The sequence below is a fragment of the Frieseomelitta varia genome, unplaced genomic scaffold, assembly GCF_011392965.1.
Source record: "Frieseomelitta varia isolate USP_RPSP 00005682 unplaced genomic scaffold, Fvar_1.2 scaffold_258, whole genome shotgun sequence".
Lineage (NCBI taxonomy): Eukaryota > Metazoa > Arthropoda > Insecta > Hymenoptera > Apidae > Frieseomelitta > Frieseomelitta varia.
Window position 1 is genome coordinate 309,434 of NW_025109988.1, and position 24,382 is coordinate 333,815.

The 24,382-nt window shown below is 35.9% G+C and overlaps 1 protein-coding gene across 2 annotated transcripts in view; it reads right to left on the reverse strand.

The window, feature by feature from the left end:
- Positions 1 to 4,441: 4,441 nt before the first annotated feature.
- LOC122528776 overlaps positions 4,442 to 24,382 on the reverse strand; it is a 33,066-nt gene continuing 13,125 nt past the window's right edge. Inside the window, exons 1-2 of one of the 2 annotated variants that reach the window (XM_043654268.1) lie at positions 18,149 to 21,555; positions 4,442 to 4,637 (exon numbers count right to left, since the gene is read on the reverse strand). In XM_043654268.1, coding sequence (XP_043510203.1) covers positions 4,634 to 4,637; positions 18,149 to 18,405 — 261 coding nt within the window. In that variant the 5' untranslated portion in view covers positions 18,406 to 21,555 and the 3' untranslated portion in view covers positions 4,442 to 4,633. Of the gene's footprint in view, positions 4,638 to 18,148; positions 21,556 to 24,382 lie in introns of those variants that run through there. The other variant, XM_043654270.1, reaches the window with a different exon arrangement.

Here is a 24,382-nt window from a genome sequence, read left to right on the forward strand (position 1 = left end):
CATCGCGATACAGAAGAGGGGTGGCAACCGCTGATAACAACCTCAGCCAAGTTATATATCACACTCGAAATAGCCTGATTACTGGCCCCATCAATTGTTGTTTATCTTCTATTCTGTTTGAAATGGAAGATAAATAACAAAGGGCTGAGCGAAGTTTAAAATTGAATACGTCTGAGAGAGCGCAGAAATTAATTTTGACGCTCATCTGATAAAAAACGATCATTTTACTCTCTCGATACTTCGTCGGACAATTTTGTTTCGAAGAAGACGCGAAAAGATCTCTATTTCAAATTAATTTCAAATTACTTGAAATTATTAAATTTCAGATTATTTAAAATTATTAAATTAGTTCGAAAATTATTTGAAATCATCACAGTTTAAATTACTTGAAATTTGAATTTCAAAAATTACGACTAAACGAGGGTAGTTTACTGAATTTACTGAATAATATTTGGATTATGCTATATTTCGAAATAATCGGAGAAAAAAATATTGTAAGAATAGTGTAAGAATTTACGAACAATGTAAATTAATAATTATCAATGTTAGATTTTGAACGATACTCAAGGTTTCGTATAAAAATTTTCTAGAGCCCAAGTAGGTTGCGCCAGGTGACCGGAAGTTCATTCTCAGCGAGCTTGAAAACTACTGGTAAGGTAGGATATCAAAAGTCAGAGTTGTACCGAGTACGAGCTGGCAAAAGCTCCCTAGATATCTACCTTACCAACAGCGATAAGGCTTCTTCTTGCAAGATACCAAGAAACGAACCGGAGAACAGGAAATGGCTTTCCCTTCCAACGGTTGATAAATCACTTCCGTTTGATACAAAAAAAAAAAAAAAAAAAAACTGACACTATTCCTGCTATCGTCAAACAACAGCAAGTATTATCAGAAACGATATCACACGTGATAAATGAAATAAACGAAAGACGTACACATGTGTACGTACAATGATTGAGCATTATTTGCCGAGAGGAAAAAAAAGCACTTGGAAGAATTGCGCATTCTGATTGATCTAGGCCATAGAAACAGGCCAAAGTGATTTCACATCGGCAAACACAATAATACATACAACGCTATATAACAATGAGTGAAGCATCGCAATTTTTTAACTGTATCATGTTGAAATTCTCGTTGATCACCAAGCTTATTTAACTATCTCCGATTAAAATATTCGCTAAAGAAGGCAAGAGATAAAATGAATTAAAAATCTCACTCCTTTCTCGTCAACCTTAATTCTCCAAATCCTTCTTTTAAATAAAAATCCTCCTTCTCAGCCATCGAGCTAAAAAGTATTTTCAACATGAAGCAATTAAAACAAGAAAGAACTAGCCTTTTGAAAATTGATATATAAATCCTTCTTTGTCGCCACTTTCTAAACGATGAACGATCGCATTGTCGATCAGCGGCTCGTCTGATGAATGAGAAGCTGCATGATAATAAACAATAAGTTTCGCCGTATCATCCTTGGAAAAACCAGACTAGTTAATTAGCCTTTTCTGCCGCGACGATCGATATCCTTCCACGCTTTTTATACCGGGAGGGGGGAAGGGGATTCTTTTTTCTGGGTCGCGTGCTTCTTTGTGCCACGTGGAAACGCTGTTTGTGTTGTTTAAGAACGCGCGCATTCATCGAAGAGCAATCGACTAAATATAAGCACCCATTACGGCTGAATCGCGGCTTATCAAGCGCCACGAAGGTAACGATGTTATGGCAACAAACTGCTGAAAGGTGTCGCGCAAATAGATGTCACGCGAATTCTTCGAGCGTATTTACGTCACGGAACTTCCGTCGTGCACTTGGACTTGGCATTTACATAACACTCGTACTTTCACGTTGCGTATTTACCTTTCTGAACGTCAAGTTTACGACTGCGTTCATCGCTAAACCATCTCGTCATATTTCATTCGAAAGCTTCCCAAAATACACAATCATATTTTATGCGAGATCTTTCCCCATTGTACGCATGGACGAGTATGTATATAAAAGCAATAATTGAATATTTAATATGGAAATTTCTTACGAATACGTTAAGTTGTGTTTGTGAGACGAAATTAATAATTAAATGTTAAATAATTTTTAAAAATATCAAATATTTTTAAATATTAAATATTTTTAAACATTAAAAACTTTTTTAAATGTTAAAAAGTTCTAAATATTAAAAATTTAATAATTAAATAATTAAAACGTAACTATCGTTATTATTTATCTTACGTCTTAAATTATCTTTATCAATTTATTAAAAATTACCCGGTGATATCATTATTATAAAAATCGTGTGTCACTAATTAGTGAAAAGGTAATTTTATCCTGTGATTTCTGGCGGCATTGTTCGCATTTTGTACGAAGCGTAATCGATAAACGGGGCAGTAATAATAATTTAATTGCTACACTTCAAATGAATGAGAATTATTTTGAGAACATCAAACATCACGAAAAATGAATTTGGCTTTTATAATTGTTCAAATTATCTTCTGTAAATTCTACAAAATATATTTGCAATAAATGTCTTGTATCTTTTTTACCTCCTAAATTTGATGAACAACAACCATGATGGTTGTACAAAATTTCAAAAAATTCCGTACAACACGATATATATTCGTAAAAGATTTCTATAACTGTTCGAACATTTTCGTGAACCACCGTATGCACAAAATTCTACCATTTTCTTTGTCTTTTGTACTTCAATTTTTAAACGGGAGCGTTTCGCGAGTTTAAAAATTTCCTGGTTTTTCCATCAAAATTTAATTTAAACATCACGAAAAGGAATGGAAGGTAGTGTTTTTCGTTTAACGTTTACTGCCTGCATACTGTAGTGAAATGAAACAAGAGAGGGCCTGTTGCGTAACTAGATTCGTTTATCGATTCCCATGTAGTTAAATGTGAACGACATTATATGCTATCGCTGTTTGACATTGACAGTAACTCAACTTTGACAGAAACTACCGCGAACTCGTTTGCGCAATCTGGGATCTCGTTGAACCGTGAAAGCCGGCTTATAGTATATAATTCAGTGCCTCCCACGTATCTAGTTTACTCATTTAGGAGACCAAAATTGGTAACAAGTGGAACTATTAATGCAATTATCGAACGTATCGTTGAGTCTCTTTAAAAGTGTTTGCTAATTGGAACGTACAACAATAGCCAACAGTTGAAATCTAATTATTCAAACCGATTACGACAACTTTTTATGTTATTACTGTATTGGTTTGAAAGCTGATACAGCAGAATTTATTAAACGCTGTTGCGAGAGAGAAATAATTGAATAAGTTATATAACTGGATGAACACTGAAGATAGATAGGCAGATTTTAGAAAATTTGAAGACGCAAATATTTATACTTGATACTGCAAATTTTGCATCTTCTATTGGAGTATGTAGTTGTCACAATTAGATATTTAAATATTTATTATACACATATTTATTTAGTAACTTTCTCTTCATTTTAATATCAAATGTAATATTTAATTTAATATTCAATTAATTTTATTTTGATATTCATTTTAATATTGTTTCATATTTTAATATTTATTTTGTTTCTTTCATTTGTTAAATATTCGTAATTTCTGCGCGAGTTTCATTCCTTTGACTGAAAGTACAAAGTTTGACAAAATATGTAATTCTGCAGCTTGAAGGCAGAAGTTTATCAGAGTTAAATCGTAATGGAGATATTCCTTTTTAAATTGGAGATTTAAAAAGCTGCGCTTCAAAACGGTGGTCCCAAGGGAAATCGGTTTACACAGCTTCCATGTCATTACAGTAAAACTCGAACAACGCAAACGAAGGTTGCAGCCGCAAACACGAAAGTATCGTAATGAAACCAACATTTCGCGCGTTGATAATACAAATCCAGATAATGGGATGCATGAAGATATAATCTCACTGCCAGCGTGTAATAAAACGCGCAAGGCAATAAAAAGTTGTAAACTGATAGTTCAAATGGCATAACTTTCATCGCACGTGGCATGTAGCCCTTTACGAGATCTATTTGGTTGTCTCAGCGCGGGCTATTAAATTTGATAGTAAATTATTATATAATCTCCGGAGTTTATTACTAATTTTGTCATATAAAATTTATCTATGAATTTAATCGGTCACATTAGCATCATAATACAGACTATGTTATGATAAACGTATCAAGCTGTTAAAAACGCAATAATATAATGCAATAGCGAAATAATCGATTACGCGGGAAAAAGTTCAAATTCACTGGATGGAGTTGCCACGATAAATTGAACGTGGAATTTTGAATTTTAATTCAATGTTAATGTTGAATTTTAAATTTCGAGGTTCGATAGACAGTGAGCGTGGCAGCGTGATTAATGAAAATTAAGCTTCAATGAAAGCAGGTAATTAAAAGTGATCGACCTCCACTTAATATTTATATTAAAAATTTAACCACCCATTGGTTATGAAAGAAATAGCTTAATTTCACCTTTTACCCGGTCTCATATTATTATAATCGAAGTTTATCGACATTCGTTTTCGAGGCGGGTAATTGCTTCTCACGTTCTACTGAAACTGTATTTTTACGTGGAATTATCCAATCCACGTGATTTTAATAAATCGTCGCTGTACACATTAAAATTCAGTTACTCACTCGACAGAGAAGACAGATCCCTTGAATTGTCACTTACCTGAAACAAACAATTAAACGCAATTAACAATATTTAATCATAACAACTGTTTCTTATTATACCAAACAAACAGCAAATGTAATTTAACCGTACCGTAATTGTAAATTAAACGTAGAGAAACTTTGTATCAAATGTATGTGATAAAGGTAAAAAGAAAATGTAAAGATAAGTATAGAAATTACGTTTATGTAAATTCTTTTCGAAAATTGCGGACGTCTTAAACGTCTCAAACTTTGCTTCAGGATATTAAGGAAAATTTCATTTTAAGTTTCAAAGAAATAATAATACGATACAGGTAATCAAAACAGAAGAACAGTGTACAAGAGAAATATTTTCTCTTATCTCTTTTCTTGTCTTTTCGAGAAAGGAATTAACCTACAAAAATCTTCGGGGACAGAAACCATTATCAGTAATCTTCAGCTAACTACAAAGCATCATGCAATCGTAACTAGGTTGGATTCAAAAGAATGAAACAAATATTGACTTTAAGCGAAAAACAGACGCAGAATATTGTGAGAATTCTGGGCCAATTCCGCAAAAATGCTGCATCGACCTTTCAAAGTACTAGGAATATACGCACGAGCGTTTGTTCTATTATTATATAATGTATGAGACATTATATCAGATAAACAGAGATCTAAAATAATGCATAATCATAGATTGTATGGTTGTATTGAACAATACATACCAATAGAATTAAATTAATTAATATTTATGATAAAATGTAATTAGTAATTAGTAAATTATATTAGTACTAATATAATTAATAAAATATCTATGATATAATTAGTAAATATAATATTAGTAATAAATATAATTAATAAAATATAACATCTATGATATAATATAATTAATAAATATAATATTAGTACTAATATAATTAATGAAATATAATATTTATAATATAATATAATTAGAAAGTACAAATGCTTTAGATTAGGCCAACGTTTTATGGAAATATAATATACACAAATAACGTATACAATAAAATTAAATATTTATAATATAATTAGAAAATATAATTGTTTTAGGAAAATCCCTTAAGTTGAGAGATTTTCAACGTTTCGTGAAAATATAATATTAGCAATTGTTGTGTGTACAACTTTTATAAAAAAAAAAGTGGAAAGACAATGGCATCACCAATGTCTGACTCTGAGCCTGACCAATGCACGATCTACTCTACTTCAGCCGTAGATATCAATTCACGTTCGCTTCCACACGTTCGCCTACGAGTTCTGTTAATTTATTTACCTACGAATTTTATTCAATTTCCAAATAATATCACTGGATCGGGAAACAAATGTCGTCAAATAATAATTGTGTCAAATAATAATGGAAATTCAAGATAATTGGCTTTCACATTGCACTTTATACTCTCCGCGATAGAGATGAGCAACAAAATTCAATTAAATCAAAGGATTCTAATTCCAAATTCTTATTATTATTGCCAATGGTCCAGTCAAGAGTTAAAAGTTCCAAATTATTTGGGAATTATGAATCCACGCGTCTACATTTAAAAATCTAAAAATCTACATCCGCCAAATCTCGAAACATTTGTTTCCCGATCTCTTCACTCGTATACACCCAAACTCGTTCTGAAAATCGTCGTTCCGTCTTTCAGCGATCCTTAAACCACACATTCGCGAATTCATCAGAACGATTTAACCGCTGTCGTTTTTCTGCTCGCGTTGGTTTAGAAGAAGCAGTGTCAACACGGCTCTCGCAGATGCTTTCGCGCGGGAGCGAAATAACGCCGAGAATAATGACTGCAGTCGTTAATCGTAATAGCGGCGCATTGAAGTCCGTTGAATGGGGTATAAAAGAAAGAAAGAAAAAAAAGGAAAGAAAGAGTGGAGAATCTAGATGGAGGATTAACGTGAAAGAACCACCGGAATAGAATACGGCCATCATTTTTTCAGGCTGCGATAGTGATTATCACTGCTGACCTTGTACTCGACCAAGGTAAATGGTTATCATGCAAGAATAACAGGCTCGATCTCGTTGGATCGTCTGCAATACGTAGCTACTAATTTACATTTCGAAACCTGGAATAAGCTGAAGTATAATACTTCATACGGAAGCTGAAACATAAAATTGCGACGTACGGCCGATAAGAGCTAATAATTTTGTAAATCTGCGGCTTTGTCACGGAGAACAGGCAAATGTGTTTAAAAAGTGTTCCAAAAATTTAGTACTTTTAACTCAGCGCCTATGCAAATTCATATTTTAGTGTGTATGATTAAAAAGGATTAAATAGAATTTGTTTATCGGTGAGAGTTTATATATTTTTAATTCTTATGTGTGTGTTTGTGAGATTCCTAAAAATGTCTAATAATACAAATTTTTAACACTGGAACCACCGACGACTTAAAATATAACATTTGTGGTAAAAAAAATTAAAGTGCAGAGTACAAAAGGAAAATCAACAATACAACAAAGAACACGAGCTTCTATTAATATATTTTTATTAAAAATCACTCAAGTGTCTAAAAGTGTATTGTTGCAAATACGTAAAATTTCCATAGAAAATTGTGAATTGATCACTTTGATCACTTTGGTAGTTCTAGTGTCAAAAAGTGGAATGTATGTAGGAATTATCACTCGTTTACTATCACAACGAATGTTTTACTTTCTGAGCATTGTTGTACTTCAAATTGAAATTTTCCTGATATGTATAAACGTTCAAAATCTGCTGATTGAGGTAACTACTTTCGTAAAGCTTTAGAGCATAAATTCCAAGAGTTCTGATATAGAATATCTAAGTTCTTAAGCCCCAAAACTCTGAATTGACATTCAGATTTATAGAGTGAAGAAGCCCAATTTACATATCAAAAATCTGTTAGATCCACTGTGTGTCTCAAGCTGGTAACTCGATTTCCCATGAACAGATGTATGGCATAGATTCAAATCTAGTTATTTATGATAGTGTTCGAACATTTAGAACGGAGAAACGTGTGTATTATTCATGTGCTAAAACCACATCAGATTCATATATTGATAAAAATTTATAATTTCATAATTCGTACAGATGCATTTCTAATAGAGTTCAAACACTTTCACGAACAACCATGTCATTTTCAAAATTTTTTCCAAATTTCATCAGCGTAATCACGTTGATAACAATAAAACGTTGCTAATAATAAAATTTATAGCTAACAAATGAATAATAATAAAATTTCGAAATGATCCATATAACACTCGTATTATACAAAATTTATATTTATACAAAATTTCTGAAAGTGTTGGAATACTAGTCACAAGCACTTGCGTTACTCAAATTCAAAAATTCGAACCACTTAGTATATGAATTCTCACGATTTGAAAGTTCATTCGTACTTATTCGTGGATTCATTTCGCCGCGTTTGGTATTAGAATTTTAATTGTTTAGGTAGCTTTTTAGTTCTATTTTAATAGTTTAGAGCTTTAATTGTTAAATTGTTCAAGTGGAGAAAACGTGTCAACTCATCACTTGAAACGCTAATCCATATCATATTTAGGCTACTAACTTAAATTACTGAAATCGATCTGAGGTATTAACTTGTTCTCATTAGTTTTTAATTCCACAATTACAGGAGTTTTTAATTAAATTACGTTCCAATTAACAGAGTAAAGAAATTAGTAGGTCATGTCGGAAATTCAGACGAGAAATCTTACAAGCACACTGAATTAAAAAATGGTAACCGTAATTAAAAGGTGATTTGTATAATATTTATTGACTAAATACTCTTTCATATATCATACTGATTAATTTCCACATATGTTTACGATAGTTCTTGCGTAAAAATTTCGTATAAACGCCACGCGTGTTATATGGTTCTTAAAATTTTATTATTTGCTGATATTTAGTACTTTTTATCGTTCTCACAAATTTCTGTGCATTCACAAGTTGCTTAAAGACGTGAAATAAAGACACAAAGCTATAAGATAAAATATTCAGAATAAATGTAACCTAACGAAATTAAATGTAAGATAAAATATTGAAAAGAATAATCGTTAATAATTATCAATGCCCTAAGATGAAATAACGGAATAAATATCTCTGCTCAAGCGAGCGTAGCATTTCTTTCGTGAAAGTTGCCCAATTTGCCCAAATGGAAATTCGTAACTAGTAAATACATAATTTTTTATGACTCGAAGTGTACCTGTATCAAACAGTTTACGATACGGTACGATGCAGTATACTTCAACGACGTCCATCAAAATGGTAGTTTTAAATATGTTGGCCATTATACGTTGTCAGGGGCGCATTAAAGGACACAATGGCAAATTGGGACACTCGCGGCTTTGCATTTGTCCGGACGTCAAGCTGAACCCTCCTGTTGAATCCGCTCACTGTACAGGTGATCCGAGCGAGGCAGGGTCGCAGTGTCAAAGTAAACATGACCTTTACACGTGAATGGCTTCAGATTCCAGAAGAAATGGCTCGGCAGGCACGTATATTCAAATCGGGCGGCCTTACTTGCTCGAATTAATTTCAACTTGGCAGGTGCTTGTGACTTAACAAGTATGACACGCTCGTCGAGTCTCGTTTTAAACATACGCCAGCGTGAAACAACGGCCAAGTGTAAGTAATAAATTGGTAGTGACGAATTTTAAAAAGTTTCGCGTTACTGTGTAGAAATTCTCATTTTAGGAAACGAAGGAAACTTTGTTCAATGAATTTCAAATGTCGCGACGTAAAGTTCAATCGAGAAATTCGCTCGCGTTAACGAAAATTTGCATATTTCAAAGTTCGAAGAAACATCCGAGATATTATTCTTCAAATGCAAGCGAGCATCGAAGTATCTCTTTCGTAAATTATAATAATTCGTGTTCCTCCGTTGAGAAATTCGTGTTCCACGTTTACCTCTCGTCGATAAGTTCAAACGATTTCGTGACAAAATGCATTTTGTCGTACACGTGCAGAAAATTGTCACGAGTATACAGCTGGCGTTGCATAATTATTTCACGCAGATACATCGCCGATATATCGTTCTAACTTACTTTGACCTTTGCCAATGCATGTTGAATCGCACAGTCCACGAACGCGGACTCGAAGTCGTACATTCGACCGCAGAATTACTAAACCACGAGATACACTAATGACCAAAGATGGATTCGTCTAGCAGTGGCCAACACGTAAAACCGCGATGTCCCGTTTGAAATTTCCTTTGTAAAACAATTTGCAAACCACGATCCGCGGAAACGTATTACGAAAATCTTTTACAGTAGGATACAGAGACAGTAGCTTTCAAATATGTACAGCGTAACGCCTAGATAAGAACGGATGTTTGATTAAAAATTACACGGGTGTACACAGAGTCTAGTGTTCTAACGTGTTTCCCTGGATATTTTTCATCGACACTTCGCTGCAGCTTCCAGCAGCAAGAGAAGTCGCGTTCAAGCGTATTTATAGCGGAATTTATAATTATAACATTCCCCCGATTCGCCAGTGAATTATAATTAGCACGTGATTAAATTATATTTTATACGGCTTTCGATCAATATCGCGCGAACGTGATAGAAGATCGAAGGAGAAGGAAGTACGAAAAGTACTTCGTAAAAGGAAAGAAAGATAGAGAAAAGAGAGATAATTAGTAAATTAGTTTATACACTAATTATCTAGTAATAGGTGATTGGTAGATTAATTCAAAATTTCGATTGGACAAATTTTTTATATAATAACTCAATCTATAATTATATAATATTTTTTTATTTTCGTTCTTTAAAATTTTATATTAATACGAAGAAGAAGTATCTGAATCTTCTATAATCTCCCCTTTAATTTCAAGGATGTATTTCAATCAAACTTTTCTCTTGGCACCACTTTCTTACAATAAGTAAGTAAAGTTTGATGTAAAACTGTAGAATACAATGTGCTTGTACCTCAGTTACAAACGCCCAATGTAGTTTTCTTGCCAATAATTTCTCAAAACGTAATTTTAAAACCTCTCATCCACATCTTTCTACAAACACTCTCGGAAAGATTAATTTTAATAGACGAATCCCTGCATTGATGTTTCAACTCATTTATTTCATGGTTCAACTATCAGCTTAGATTCCTGAAATCTGTACCATAGTAAAAGATAGACCGAAAACCAAATAAACCTGTACGCCAAAATAATTATATTTATAATTATCAGGAGCATTTCAGTCATTGTATATCAAACTATTGGATTGAAAAAGTAATTGCCTTTTTTTTCTAACAGATGGACGTATATGTATATCTTAAAATAACTAACTTCAATTTCAGCCGCAAATTCATTGTATAATCTGACATCTGATTGTTCAAGCTTGTTCCAGAAAAAAAGAAATGCACGATCTCGTTAACAATTGTTTGTTGTAGTGTCCATTTCAAAATGGAAAGGGATATTTTCGTATTTTATTATACTACTCTTCCGGGGCGGGGGGGAAAAAAAAAGAAACGCTGTGCAAACTTGTAAAAAATTATCTGATGTGTAGAAACCATAATCGTCCGACTTTCAGCCAATTTTGGCGCGGACAGGAGAGAAGATCGGAGAAGAGGAAAGGCTGCAATTACGGACGTGAAACGCTCCGGAAAAGTATGTACTTCGTGAAAGAAAGAAAAAAGAGAAACGTATCGCTTTGGCAGCGATCGTTATCGACGTTACGACAGTTTGGCTGGTACAAAGAGCGTTGGACAAAGTGGACAACCAAGCCAAAAGGCTTGGGCAAAAAGGCAGAGCCGTTAATGTTTCATTCTGCGGAAATATCAAAGCGCAATTTCCAAATAGACACGCTTTTCGTGACGCATATCAACTCGAGAGATGTAAAAGTTCCGAGAGCGTGGGAGTATGTAACGTGCATGCACATACGTGCAGAAATACGGAAAGCATCGGCGACCTGAACTTCGAGTAGATTTTTGTTAAAAATCACCTTTTTAAGGGTGAGAGTAGTCGGGCGGGGACTGAGAAATAGATTGGCCTCCGGATAGAAAGGTTAGTAAAAGTTATGGCTGTCAGACGCGACAAAATTTAAAGACATGACACGTAGGATTTTTCTAGGATTCTTCAAGTTCTTCTAGGAGAATTCGAACTTGTGAAAATTTCTTCCTCGCGATTCTAGATTATTCTTAATTTATTTAACACAATTGTATAATTGTAACATAATATATAAATTATAATTGTATAATATAACGTGATATAATTTATATAACAATATAATAATAATAATGTAACATAATATAATAATTTATAAACAATTTATAACATTGTACGCTTTCTTGAAGTGGCAAAAATTTAGAAACACTGGAATTGAATGACATTTGAATTGAAAGTGTCCGATTAATATCTAAATTACAAAATCATCGCACCGTTCAATGTCGATTTAGGTTGAATGTTTTGTTTTGTGAAATTTGACGTTTTGTGAAACTTGATGTTATTTCACTCCAGAAAGAGTAAAAGTTTCTTTCAGAAACAGATATTAACTTTTATAATGCACAGTTTCAGTATATTTAATCTATACTCCAAACTTCCCTCTTGAATCTAACATTTTTACCTTACGTACGATAAAATTCTAAATAAATATCGTGTTAGTAACTTTAGAGTGCGCACAACACAGTTTATATATTGCTCGTGAGCGTTTAAGAACGTTCGCAACGTTTCATGAAAATAAATGTATATATTTACCTTCACTCGCGATGAAAGTTTAACGAATACGATGCTATATAAAGAAAAGTGGGAAACAACACGATACGCAGTATCCTTTGAATTACCTTAAAAACGATAATGATATAACGTGTTGTTTAAGAAAAATTTGAAAAAAAAAATACCTCAGAACATGTCTCTTGCGCAAGAAAATATTTTTTTATATCGTTCAATTTTTAATTAATTGTACGAGTACATTTCAATAATCGTGATACAATCAGCGCGAAGGAAATCAGGAGAAGATAGAAAGATTGAATTGAAAAATTTATTTACACCTAAACTTTGCGATTACGCTTGATCGAATATACGAGCAGATATTTATTCAGAGATTACGTACGGAGGCAAGGCAAAAATGCAGGATGAAATGTTTCTGTCTAGGAGCTCGTGTTTGCTTGATAAATCTTCCATTTTCTCAGATACTGTAGAAAGTCCACGTAATTGTAATATCCTCGTTTTTCAAAGAAATAATTCCAAAGTATATACGTCTACGATGCCTGAATAGTGACGATAAAAATGGAAATTCACGGTATGAAAGGAAATGTACACCGAGAGAGGTCCCAGGCGACTTATGACTGTACGATAAATTACGTTTAAAAACTCCGACGTTAAGGTATTCCGTCGAATCGCGGGCCTTTTTATAGCGTGCTTGGTGAAACCTTCGAAATCCCTAATTACGATTTCTCGATATTACCGGACCCGGGTCGCTATTGGTTTTCGATGCGTTGACAGTAGAACACGCTTGGCTTATCTCCACAACGTCCGCTAATAATTAAAGACCGAAGCCTAGCAAACGTGTACGATGAGATATCGACCGGCTTATTTTCGTTCGTACAATATTTAAAAAAAAAAAAAAAACATGCCTAAAGATGTCGATAAACGGAAAATCTTTTGTTCTTTATTTTTCGAGAAATGACAAGGACGATCCGCGAAACTGATTCCGCTACGAGGAAATGTTTCGAGCCTGAGTTTAATGGTATTATTGAAAATGTATCGCGTTGTTTGAAAAGTTTGCACAATTTTTATCATGTTTATCATTAGATGATGGAACGTTAAAAACATAAGAAATTTGTTAATAAAGATGTTGAACCTTACGTATGTATGTAAAATTAGAAAGCAAGACTGTTCGTTGACTGTAGAAGAGAAAGAAATTTAATAATGTGGTGACATTTGTTATTTCAATTATCTGACGATAAAAAATAATATAATTTGTAATCAACGATCGTCGTCAGTTATATGAAAACACATTCATTTCCCTGGAAACATTAGTATTTATTAACACAAGTTTTAGGTAGTAAGCAAATTTGACAGATAATTAAAATGATGCATGTTGCTACGTCGTTTCATCTTGCGGCGTAGTATGCAAATACGGAAAGTAAAATATATCTTGTTTTTTATAAAAAAAATATATAACTTTTTGAATATCAAATCTTCATTTGATCTGGAATATTTGTTTCTTTCTTATTAAACTGAATTTGTTCAGAATCAACGCGAATACACGAGAGCCAGTATGCGAGTTCGTGCAACGAAAAAGATAATAAATGGAGAGATCAATAATATCTTTTGGTGCCCGGTGATAAATAAGTTTGCCGGTTTTGCCTCAGTTTTGGAGAATGTCAGCGAAAAATACGCACGCCGGACGGGACATAAAAGAATAAAAGATAACAGAGATATTTCAATGGATCGCCCTGTGCGCAATATAAAGAAATATGGCGTCGTGTACAGATGCAGCAACCCAAATTAAGGGAAATTAGATGAGACGCGTGTTACAACACTACGCTAATGAAACGAGATAATTTTGTTGCCAAATTTCTCATTACGTTGCATTTTTCATCCTCTTTCCACTCTCTGTTTATCTTCCACATTACAATTTTCTTCTATTCCGTGCCGTAGTTTTTCGTCCGCGCGAAATTGTCAAATAAATGGCTTGTCAGGGGAAATTAAAAATTGCCAGAACGGCACGTGTAATTTAATTTCCTATTTGTGCGTATCTCCCGTGTGGAAATAATCCAGACAAAATCTGTATACTTTTGCAATAATATGTACGTTGTAATGACATTCAAGTATTTAATATAACTGCACTTTACGTTTCAGGAATTTGTTGAAGTTTCTTTTCATTTATTATACTTCGGATGGCTGGTTTTATTGCACAATGAAACATCAGAGCACCGATTAACGAAACGATTGATTATCGGTACGTCGTGAATGGAAATTTTGAAGATGGTTCTTTGTGAAAAAAAAGATAAGAGTTGCACTTCTGTTCAAAAGATTTTCTATCTGTTTAATATTGATATCTGTAGATTAGAATAGTTCGAAATAATTCTTTTGCATTAAAATAAAATGTTTAAATTTATATTTCTACGAATAGAATAGAATCCAGTTAAGTTAAGATTTATTGCTTTTGTTTTTTTTTTTTTGTTTTTGAAATAACATGTCACGTGTAATATATACAATTTTTCACAACTTTCCACGTACGTATAAAAATTTGCGATCTAGTCAACTGACTCAAACAACCAAGTGTCAACTGTATGTCATCTCATATAAATATCAGTTTAATTTCCTTTTCTTTCTTCGTCACGTCCTCGCCATCTTGATATAATGTCGTTGATTATAACGATATTGACACAACTAGGCAATTTATCTAGATACGTTGAAAGTAGGTTAAACAAGAATAGCTTATTTTACTAGAGAACAGTGAGCACAAAAGAGCATTATTCATTTACTTTTGTCTATTTTTCTTATTTCCATTTGCGTCGATATTGATTTTGTTATTAATAAATGATATTAATATTAACATAGTTGCACACACACTATGGTTACAGAGGACATTAGTAATAGTCTAGTTTATTCAAAGGAAAGTATCAAATATTTATATCAAGAAACTATATTGTAAAAGTATAGTTACTATATCTATAAAAAATATAGAAATACAGGCAGATATAGGAAAAAAGCTATGGGAAATGAAAGGTTCGTCAGTCTCTAAGTTTTCGAAACAAACAAAAGTTTCAAAAGTGCGAAATAATAGGGAAAAAGTATCAGATATTGAATTCCAAACTTTTTGTTCTATAGTGTACGTAGCGTGCCTTTCACAGAGTGAAAAAGTCGTACGTTTTCAGCAAGTTACTCGATTCCCTTTGCACAGGGGAATTTTAAATGCGAGTTTCCTTACACCATAAATCACGGTATACGTAGGATCGAGATCAGAAGAAAATTGTGTATTTGCCGCTAGCAATGTCCCTAACTTTCTAACCACTATCAAAACTGGGATTTGCTATGTAGAAAAATTTTGAGCTTAATACTGGACACGTATGCATATTAAATATAGGAAAAATCTTAAAAGACAGAGTTTTTAAAGATCTATACGGACTAAAATCTAAAGATTTAGTTTGTATTGGACAAATTTTTTTTATACATATAATAACTTAACTTATAATTATGTAATATTTTTTATTTTCGTTCTTTAAAATTTTATATTAATCAAAATACGAAAAATAAGTATCTGAATCTTCTATAATCTCCCCTTTAATTTCAAGGATGTATTTCAATCAAACTTTTCTCTTGGCACCACTTTCTTACAATAAGTAAGTAAAGTTTGATGTAAAACTGTAGAATACAATGTGCTTGTACCTCAGTTACAAACGCCCAATGTAGTTTTCTTGCCAATAATTTCTCAAAACGTAATTTTAAAACCTCTCATCCACATCTTTCTACAAACACTCTCGGAATACCAACGGTACCGTAGTAAAAGATAAACCGAAAACCAAATAAACCTGTACGCCAAAATAATTATATTTATAATTATCAGAAGCATTTCAGTCATTGTATATCAAACTATTGGATTGAAAAAGTAATTGCCTTTTTTTTCTAACAAATGGACGTATATGTTTATCTTAAAATAACTAACTTCAATTTAAAACGCAAATTCTTTGTATAATCTGACATCTGATTGTTGAAGCTTGTTCCAGAAGCTTTGTTGTAGTATCGATTTCAAAATAGAAAGAGATATTTTCGTATTTTATTATATTACTCTTCCGGAAAAAATGCTGTGCGAATTTATAAAAAATTATCTGATACGTATGGTGAAGAAATCATTCTTCAAACTATGACAGTGTCAGATAGTTCACTGAATTTCACTACTGACGAGGATAAATCGTTTTTTGTCGAAAAAAGTTAGAATTTCCTCGAACGCTTCAATCATGAAGTTCCTTGAAAAATCGCGGAAATCAAACGGAATACTACGTATTAATCAAGTCAAAAGTTTTTTGTTTCTCATGAAAAATTCGCTTTTCATTTGCACACGAAAAGAAAACGCAGTCACTTTTAGACCAATCTAATACATACATCAGAAACCTCTCTACGAATCTTCCACCTGCAAACATTCTCAGAACCAATTCCAACAAACCAGTTCAACTTATCATACTGATGTACTTTCATTCAACTTTTTCACTCACTTGCTCCATGTTTCAACTACCAACGACCTGCCTCTCATCGAGTTTGAATGAGTATCTCGACAAATCATCCCACGTACAAGTTTTATTCGTAAAGTTACTTGAGAGGTCGCAAAAAGTAATCAAACAGAATGTCAATGCATTGATCAAGTTTCTATTTCTCGTGAAAAATTCGTCTTTCATTTGCGCTCCAAAAGAAAGCGCAGTCACTTTTTGACCAACCTAACAGAGACACCAAAAATCTCTTGTAAACATTCTCAAAACCAATCCCAACAGACCAGTCCTATAGTCATTCAAATTCTCAACTCATATACTCCATGCTTCATTCACCAACGACCTATCTCTCATCAAGTTTGAAAAAGTATCTCAACAAAACGATCCACATGTGATACACCAAATATCTCTTTCAAACGTTATGAAAACCAATTCCAACAGACCAGTCCTATAGTCATTCAAATTCTCAACTCATATACTCCATGCTTCATTCACCAACGACCTATCTCTCATCAAGTTTGAAAAAGTATCTCAACAAAACGATCCACATGTGATACACCAAATATCTCTTTCAAACGTTATGAAAACCAATTCCAACAGACTAGTCCTACAGTCATTCAACTTCCCAATTCACATATTCCATGGTTCAACTACCAACGACCTACTTCTCATCAAGTTTGAAAAAGTATCTCAACAAAACGATCCACATGTGATACACCAAATATCTCTTTCAAACGTTATGAAAATCAATTCCAACAGACTAGTCCTACAGTCATTCAACTTCCCAATTCACATATTCCATGGTTCAACTACCAACGACCTACCTCTCATCAAGTTTGAAAAAGTATCTCAACAAAACGATCCACTGTGATACACCAAATATCTGTTTCAAACGTTATGAAAACCAATTCCAACAGACCAGTCCTATAGTCATTCAAATTCTCAACTCATATACTCCATGCTTCATTCACCAACGACCTATCTCTCATCAAGTTTGAAAAAGTATCTCAACAAAACGATCCACATGTGATACACCAAATATCTCTTTCAAACGTTATGAAAACCAATTCCAACAGACCAGTCCTATAGTCATTCAAATTCTCAACTCATATACTCCATGCTTCATTCACCAACGACCTATCTCTCATCAAGTTTGAAAAAGTATCTCAACAAAACGATCCACATGTGATGCACCAAATATCTGTTTCAAACGTTATGAAAACAAATTCCAACAGACTAGTCCTACAGCCATTCAACTTCTCAACTCACATGGTTCAACCATCTACCTCTCATCAAGTTTGAAAGAGTATTTCAATGAAACGTGTGATACACCAAGAATCTCTTGCAAACGTTCTCAAAACCAATTCCAGCAGACCTACTCATTCAACTTCTCGCATCCTCCATGGTTCAACCATCAACGACCTACCTCTCATCGAGTTTGAACGAGGATCTCGACAGGTCGCCCCATGCGCTCATGCTTCTGCTGCGTCTCCTGTAGGAGGATTGGGGCGCGAACAACCTCGAGCTGCTCCGTCTCCTGGTGGAGGCCAAATTCTCCGGCTGGAAGTATACCCTCGGCGAGTGCATCTTCTGTTGTGCATTCGGCGGCGTGGAGGTCGGCGTGACGGCAGCCGAGGTATGAAGTTCCGGCAGTGCCTCGTAGTCCCATGCCCTGGCGCCCATTTCGAGCAGGGGGACCGACGAGGCAGCGTTTTGGCCTCGAAGAGGATCCCGAGGCTTACGCTGGTGAAACAGGGCGAACAGTTGACGGAACGCCGACTCGTTCGCCCGATGTTCCCTCTTTCCCGGTGGGAGCTTCACTTTGTTGCGCGTGATCGTTCAACCGGCGAACGAATCGATCTACGGTGTCCCTCCGATATCGTCATCTCCTCTTTGCCACTATCACATCGCGGATTACGTGACGCGGTGCGTCCAAACGTCGTGTTTCAACAGATCGCGGATCACTTCCGAGCGATCGAACCGATCGCACAACTTGAAACATTTCCCCACCATGATTGCTATGACAGATCGATCCGGTCGCAGCGTACAGTCGAAGATTTGATTATTCTTCCTCCTCGCTTTTCGCTTCTCCCCGTTCGTCGACGTGATTAAGGTTTTGATCTTTTAATCTCGTTCTACCTTCGCTTTCTTTTTTTTTTTTTTTTCTCTGAGGATATATTTATTGTAACGTTTGTTTGATTCTTTACTTTCGTTCCTCAGAACGACTCGTTAAATAGGATTTGATTGATTAAATTTCACTTTTAGTTTCCTTTTGATTTCTTCGCTTGCCGAGAATGATTTCTTCTCGTGAATGGGATACGTAAGCAGAGAACGATCTTCCAACGACGACAAATTAACTTAATCGCTTCGAGAGCAATTTGTACTCGCTTCGAGATGTCAGTAATTTCTAATCGATAAACTCGACGCATCAAACTCCACGGTTGACTCTTTTGATCGTACATATGTGTATATATATTAATTCTCGGCAAACTTTCTTCGTAAGTAGTTGACGAGAACTGAAATTACCCCTCGAAAAAGAAAAAAAAAAAAGAAACAGGACAAACAAATTGTTTTCGGATCGCGAAAGTTTGTCCTCGTCCCAACTACGATTCAACTTCTACGTAGTTATTTACTATCAATTAATTAAGAATAAAACGTCGGCGACTAAGCGTGCGAAATCAATAGCTATTCAATCTTGAAGTTTGTTCGCTCGCGACGGATTGCGAATTCTTCGTTTAAAATTTTCGAAATTTCTCAAGTGAGCTAGTGACCCCGGTTAACAAGTGCAACTTCGGTTCTTACTTTCGGACCGAAATTGTTACAACGTTTCGATATATAACTGTGTATATACTTGCGATATATATATATATATGTATATGTATATGTATCAATCGTAAGGAAAATTCTTTCAAAATTACGCGTCTCGCGCAAAATTGCTGGAACAATGGAAAACAGTGGAACAGCTATTAATCTAGCGTTAACTATCAAACGTGAGCAGCTTCAACAATAATCTCAAAAGTGAACCTCTATGAACGTACAACACGTCTATCGTCTATGTTTAACAATAATCCTCAAAAATCGGACGCGCTTGGGGCATAAAAAGTCCGTTGGAGAACGGCGTTATCGATCTTCCGACCGACGTGAAATAACGTTGAATCAGCCTCGCGATCGGAGCCATCGTTTATCGTCGATAACAAACATCATCGTGCTTCGTTGAGGCCCGACGCGCCGAAGGTATGCACTGTATTCGACAAACGCATCCTCGTTACCCTCGTTATCCACGGTGCTAATTGCAGGAAGTCCAAACGATCGTTGTTTCCCGTCCGACGCATTATCGCAACACCGTTCGAGCCATGTGTGCAAACGTTTGTACCAGTGTTTCTGCCATTGTGACTGTTGGCTCGTATCGAGTCGGACGTATCATAAACGAATCGTAATTAAACGAATCGTTTCTCCCAGCGGGCGACTTAATTGATTGCCTGTGGTTTCAATCGGCCGATATTTCAGCCGTCGTCGACGACAGCAGCTCCTTGCCACGACAGATGTCTAATTGATCTAAACGATGTCACGTGACGACATGGAAGGTCATGAACATTGCAACGTTAGTTCGTCAGCGCTCGTTAAACACCGGTATGTCGCTGATGGTGTGAACGTTTCGTTAGGAACAAGTTTGCGACAAGTTGCGAAGCGATCAATCGATTCTGCTTTTTCTTTTTTCCATTACAGCCGCTTACTTTCTAGAAAGGACGTCGTTAAGGCTTGCTCTGTGCGTGTTTCGAGGTTATTCCCGATGTTACCTTCAGATTTCTTCCATGGTATAAATCTTTCAGCGCGAAACGTCAGATGCCTCGCCGATAAACAACTCGGTATCGTACACTTGAAATCAGCACACAATACGGTGTCCCTTTTCTACGTGAACGATTGTCAATTCGACGAGCGTGCACTGAAACGACAACGTTATTGTCCATTTCATCCTCGTCGGTTTCGGTGTTCATTGTTCGGCGAACGAGCCACGCATCGTTCGACTTGATCGATACGAGGTCGTAAGTGTAAGAAAAAAAACGTCTACGAAACGTTCTCGACAGAGCCCGGTTTAACGAGGTAGTAAAACGTAACCACCGACAAGCGTGTCGAATCGACGATCAACGTCGGTGGTGATGGTCGTCGTCGTCGTTAACAGTTGTCACAGCCTCGATTACCATCGGTGACGAAACGGGGAATCAGCTGATCGGGGCTTCCGAAGAAACTGCTCGCAACGTTCAACCGCCCGGTGCGCTCAATATCGTGGCGATGCAACGAATCTCTCTCCCGAGAAATCCGGGGACGATCGTCGAAGATCGAAATATCGCGGTCGAACCAGCGACGAGACGTGTCGACATGGTACATACTGCATCGGCCTTGACATGACACAATAGCTAGAACATCTCCATCGGATTCCCTCAAATTACATCAGACACCGACACACGCGACAGGGATGTTCCCTCTTTCTTCTACGAACATCGAAACGACTCGTCTCTCAGGGTGGCGTGCGATAACTTTGATTGTCCTTGAGCCGATGACCAGCATTCGACAGTGATGACATGAAATATCACATGATCGTGGCGGTGGGAAACGAGACGCGCGAGGATCTCTCTCGCTGAGTAGAAATGGCGGATGAGAGAAAAGCAGGGTTGAACAAAATCTGGATCAGTTTCGATAACGTGTCACTGTGTGGGCTCTGTCAGCTTGCGTCCTCCAGCTCACTGGTTTTTCACTGTCGAGGAGCCAACTCGCAGCTCACCACTCCGTACTGCGGTACATCGTAGCAGTTTTCTCTCGCGCTCACAACCATCCCCTTCCTTACTCACTCCCTCTCTCTCTCTCTCTCTCTCTCTCTCCGATCACCAACACTCGGCCCTCCCCACTCTTTCTCTCCTACCACCCTGTCCAACCCTTCTCTCTCGCTCTCCCTCTCCCTCGTTCGCCCCGCTTCTGTCTCGCTTCGTCCACGCGGCTCGCTCGCCTCTTCCTGCTCGATGGCTTCCTCGCCATCTCGCTTCCGACAAAACGGCATACACGCACGTGGCGCCGCCGTTGTCAAGACGACTGCGCTGCACGGGATGCTCCTCTGTATCATCACCGTCGTATACTCGGAGCTGATCCTTCCTGTCGACCGCTTGTCAATCGACTTGTCGTGATCACTTGCCGATAAACAATCACGGTCTCAGGTTAAACGAGCCGGATGTATCCGCGGATCGATGCTCCTCGAGTAAGTTTGAGGAAGAGTATCGTAAAGACGTTGTGTATAATTCATGGTTTTCACAAGATCCTGGATGGCACGAACCCTGATCCAGGATTCCTCTGATCCTCGAGGTGGATCAACTTCGCTTCCTGTGGTAATTCGACGTTACTTCACGTTACGTTGTGGCTCTTTGATCATTTCCTTCCGGATCTCTGTTACCTTCCGCATTTTCCTAGGATATCCTTCCTGTTCTTTCTGAAAAATCGATCTGGAGCGAAACGTGTTGTCAACGTGATTGGCGTTGGATTAAATTTCGCGGTTGTACGACGGCGAGATTACTTCAGAACAACGGAGCGAAGGGATGTGAATGGATAGCTGGAGTACAGCATCGATTCGCGCCGGGAGAAGCTAAACTTGCGTGTCGGGCTTGCGCTCTGGATGGCGAACGCAGCGTGGAAAGCTCGTGAAAAACTCGCTTTCAATACGCCACGTGGTGTTCACGTCTCGATGATACTACTTGTCTCGCGCGTGTCTCAAAATAAAGTTGCAAAAGTATGTCTGTAAAAACTTGGTTTAATAATACGCGTAGGTACTTTATGCGACGCGGGGGAAATATAAGTTTGTCCTCGAGATAAAATCACTGCACCAGAAGTTTGGTATTACACACTGGAAGGTTAGGATGAATATTACACGACTATATCTTTGGAACTTCTTGCACGATGAACTAGAAAATTATTTTATAACCTTTTTTACATTATATAGGTCTGTATTTATATTGTATAAGTTTATATTTGTTTCATATCGTATAAGTTTTCGTTAAATAAATTAATCTAGATGTAATATGGGTTCAGTCAAACTACAAAACGAACTTCTTTTCTGTCTGTCTACACAGTTTCCCTGATGTTTTTTTCTAAAGGAAAGATAATACTATGAAATTAAGAGCAATTTCTCTGAATTTGTCTAAATAAATTATAATTACCTACTTGTGGTAAAGCAAGAGTAGCTTTCGTTAGAAGCAATGCATAAGCACTTTTCTAAATGTTGCTTCTTTAAACAACATGACTAAAAAAAAAATAAGAGAAAAATCCGAAAATTGCCAAGATCTCTGTCTTACGAAACGTAGATTGGCAACGTCAAGTAGCGCACTCTAGACAACAGCGTTACAACGTTGGTCAGATAATATAAAGCTCGCAAGCTCGAAAGCTTCGTAAACTCTGTGAAATCAGTCGATAAGGTAGAAAGGTGGCGTCTCTCTTCACAGGCACATTCGATTCGACACGACGTGTACCTCGTTGACCTATAAAAATTCTTCTTCGAGAAACAATCGTCCGCGAGAACAGAAGAGAAATGAGTAATTCCAGGAAATAAGTTACAAGTTGCCTCGAAGCAGAGAAAGAAAGGAGTGTGTTCCTCGAGAGCAAGGAAATGAGTCAAGTAAAAAGTTTCAGCGAGGTGCTTCTTAAAGGAGATCAAACACACTTTCTACTTTATCAACGCGAGAGCCAATAATGAGTTCAGATAATAATTTCAAAAATTCCTTCGAAAACTGAAGGAATCTTATTCTTATTTTTCATAACAGTTACAAATAAACAGTTAAATTAATTGGCGTTTAATTTCGAAAACTCAGAATTTCATTATATAAAGACCACGAAGTCTATCGTTGTACGTCTTTTTTTTATCAGAAAGTTCATTAGACGGAAAATTAATTGTGCGTTATCTAAGCTGTCTCCTTTTAATTCATGAATATACGAGAAATAATAACTGAGAATGTTATAATCTTACTTCCTTCGTTGATTTTATACACAATTTTTTGGACTTACCACTTATTTTTAGAAGAAAGTGTACGCTTTCGTATGACGGATCGTTATACTTTTCAATGATAGTCATGATAAAACACCATTAAAAGAATCAACAAGTAAATGCTTATTATATCTTTCTCACGATAATACGTTAAAATCCAAGAGTTTACAACAACGGCACTCGAGTCGGATTTGTTTGGGCAATTCATCGAATCTGTTTGCCCAAATGATTAGATCTCCATTAATTCCGCTTATTTTCGAGTACACTTGTGCAATAAGGGTATTGCATCCTTCATGCTAGATATTGCATCGTTCACAGAATTGAGCATACGTAGAAATGAATAGATTTTGTACTTGCAATAGATAAACAGAAAATGTATAATACCGATGCAGAATATCAGCAATTTAATGATAAAATATTAAATTCTTGTAGCTTTGACTTTCATCTCAGCAGAGAAAGAAATAACGGGTATAAATACGTGACGAAAATAATTCATCTGCTGAACGTTAAAAATTACCAATATGGTTCAATCGGTGGATTTCAACTGATGAATTTTTAATTGGCGAACGTTAAGAGATGAGTTTAAACAGCATAAATTTAAATTTGGAAAGGTTTCAATATGCATTTGATAGTCTTTAA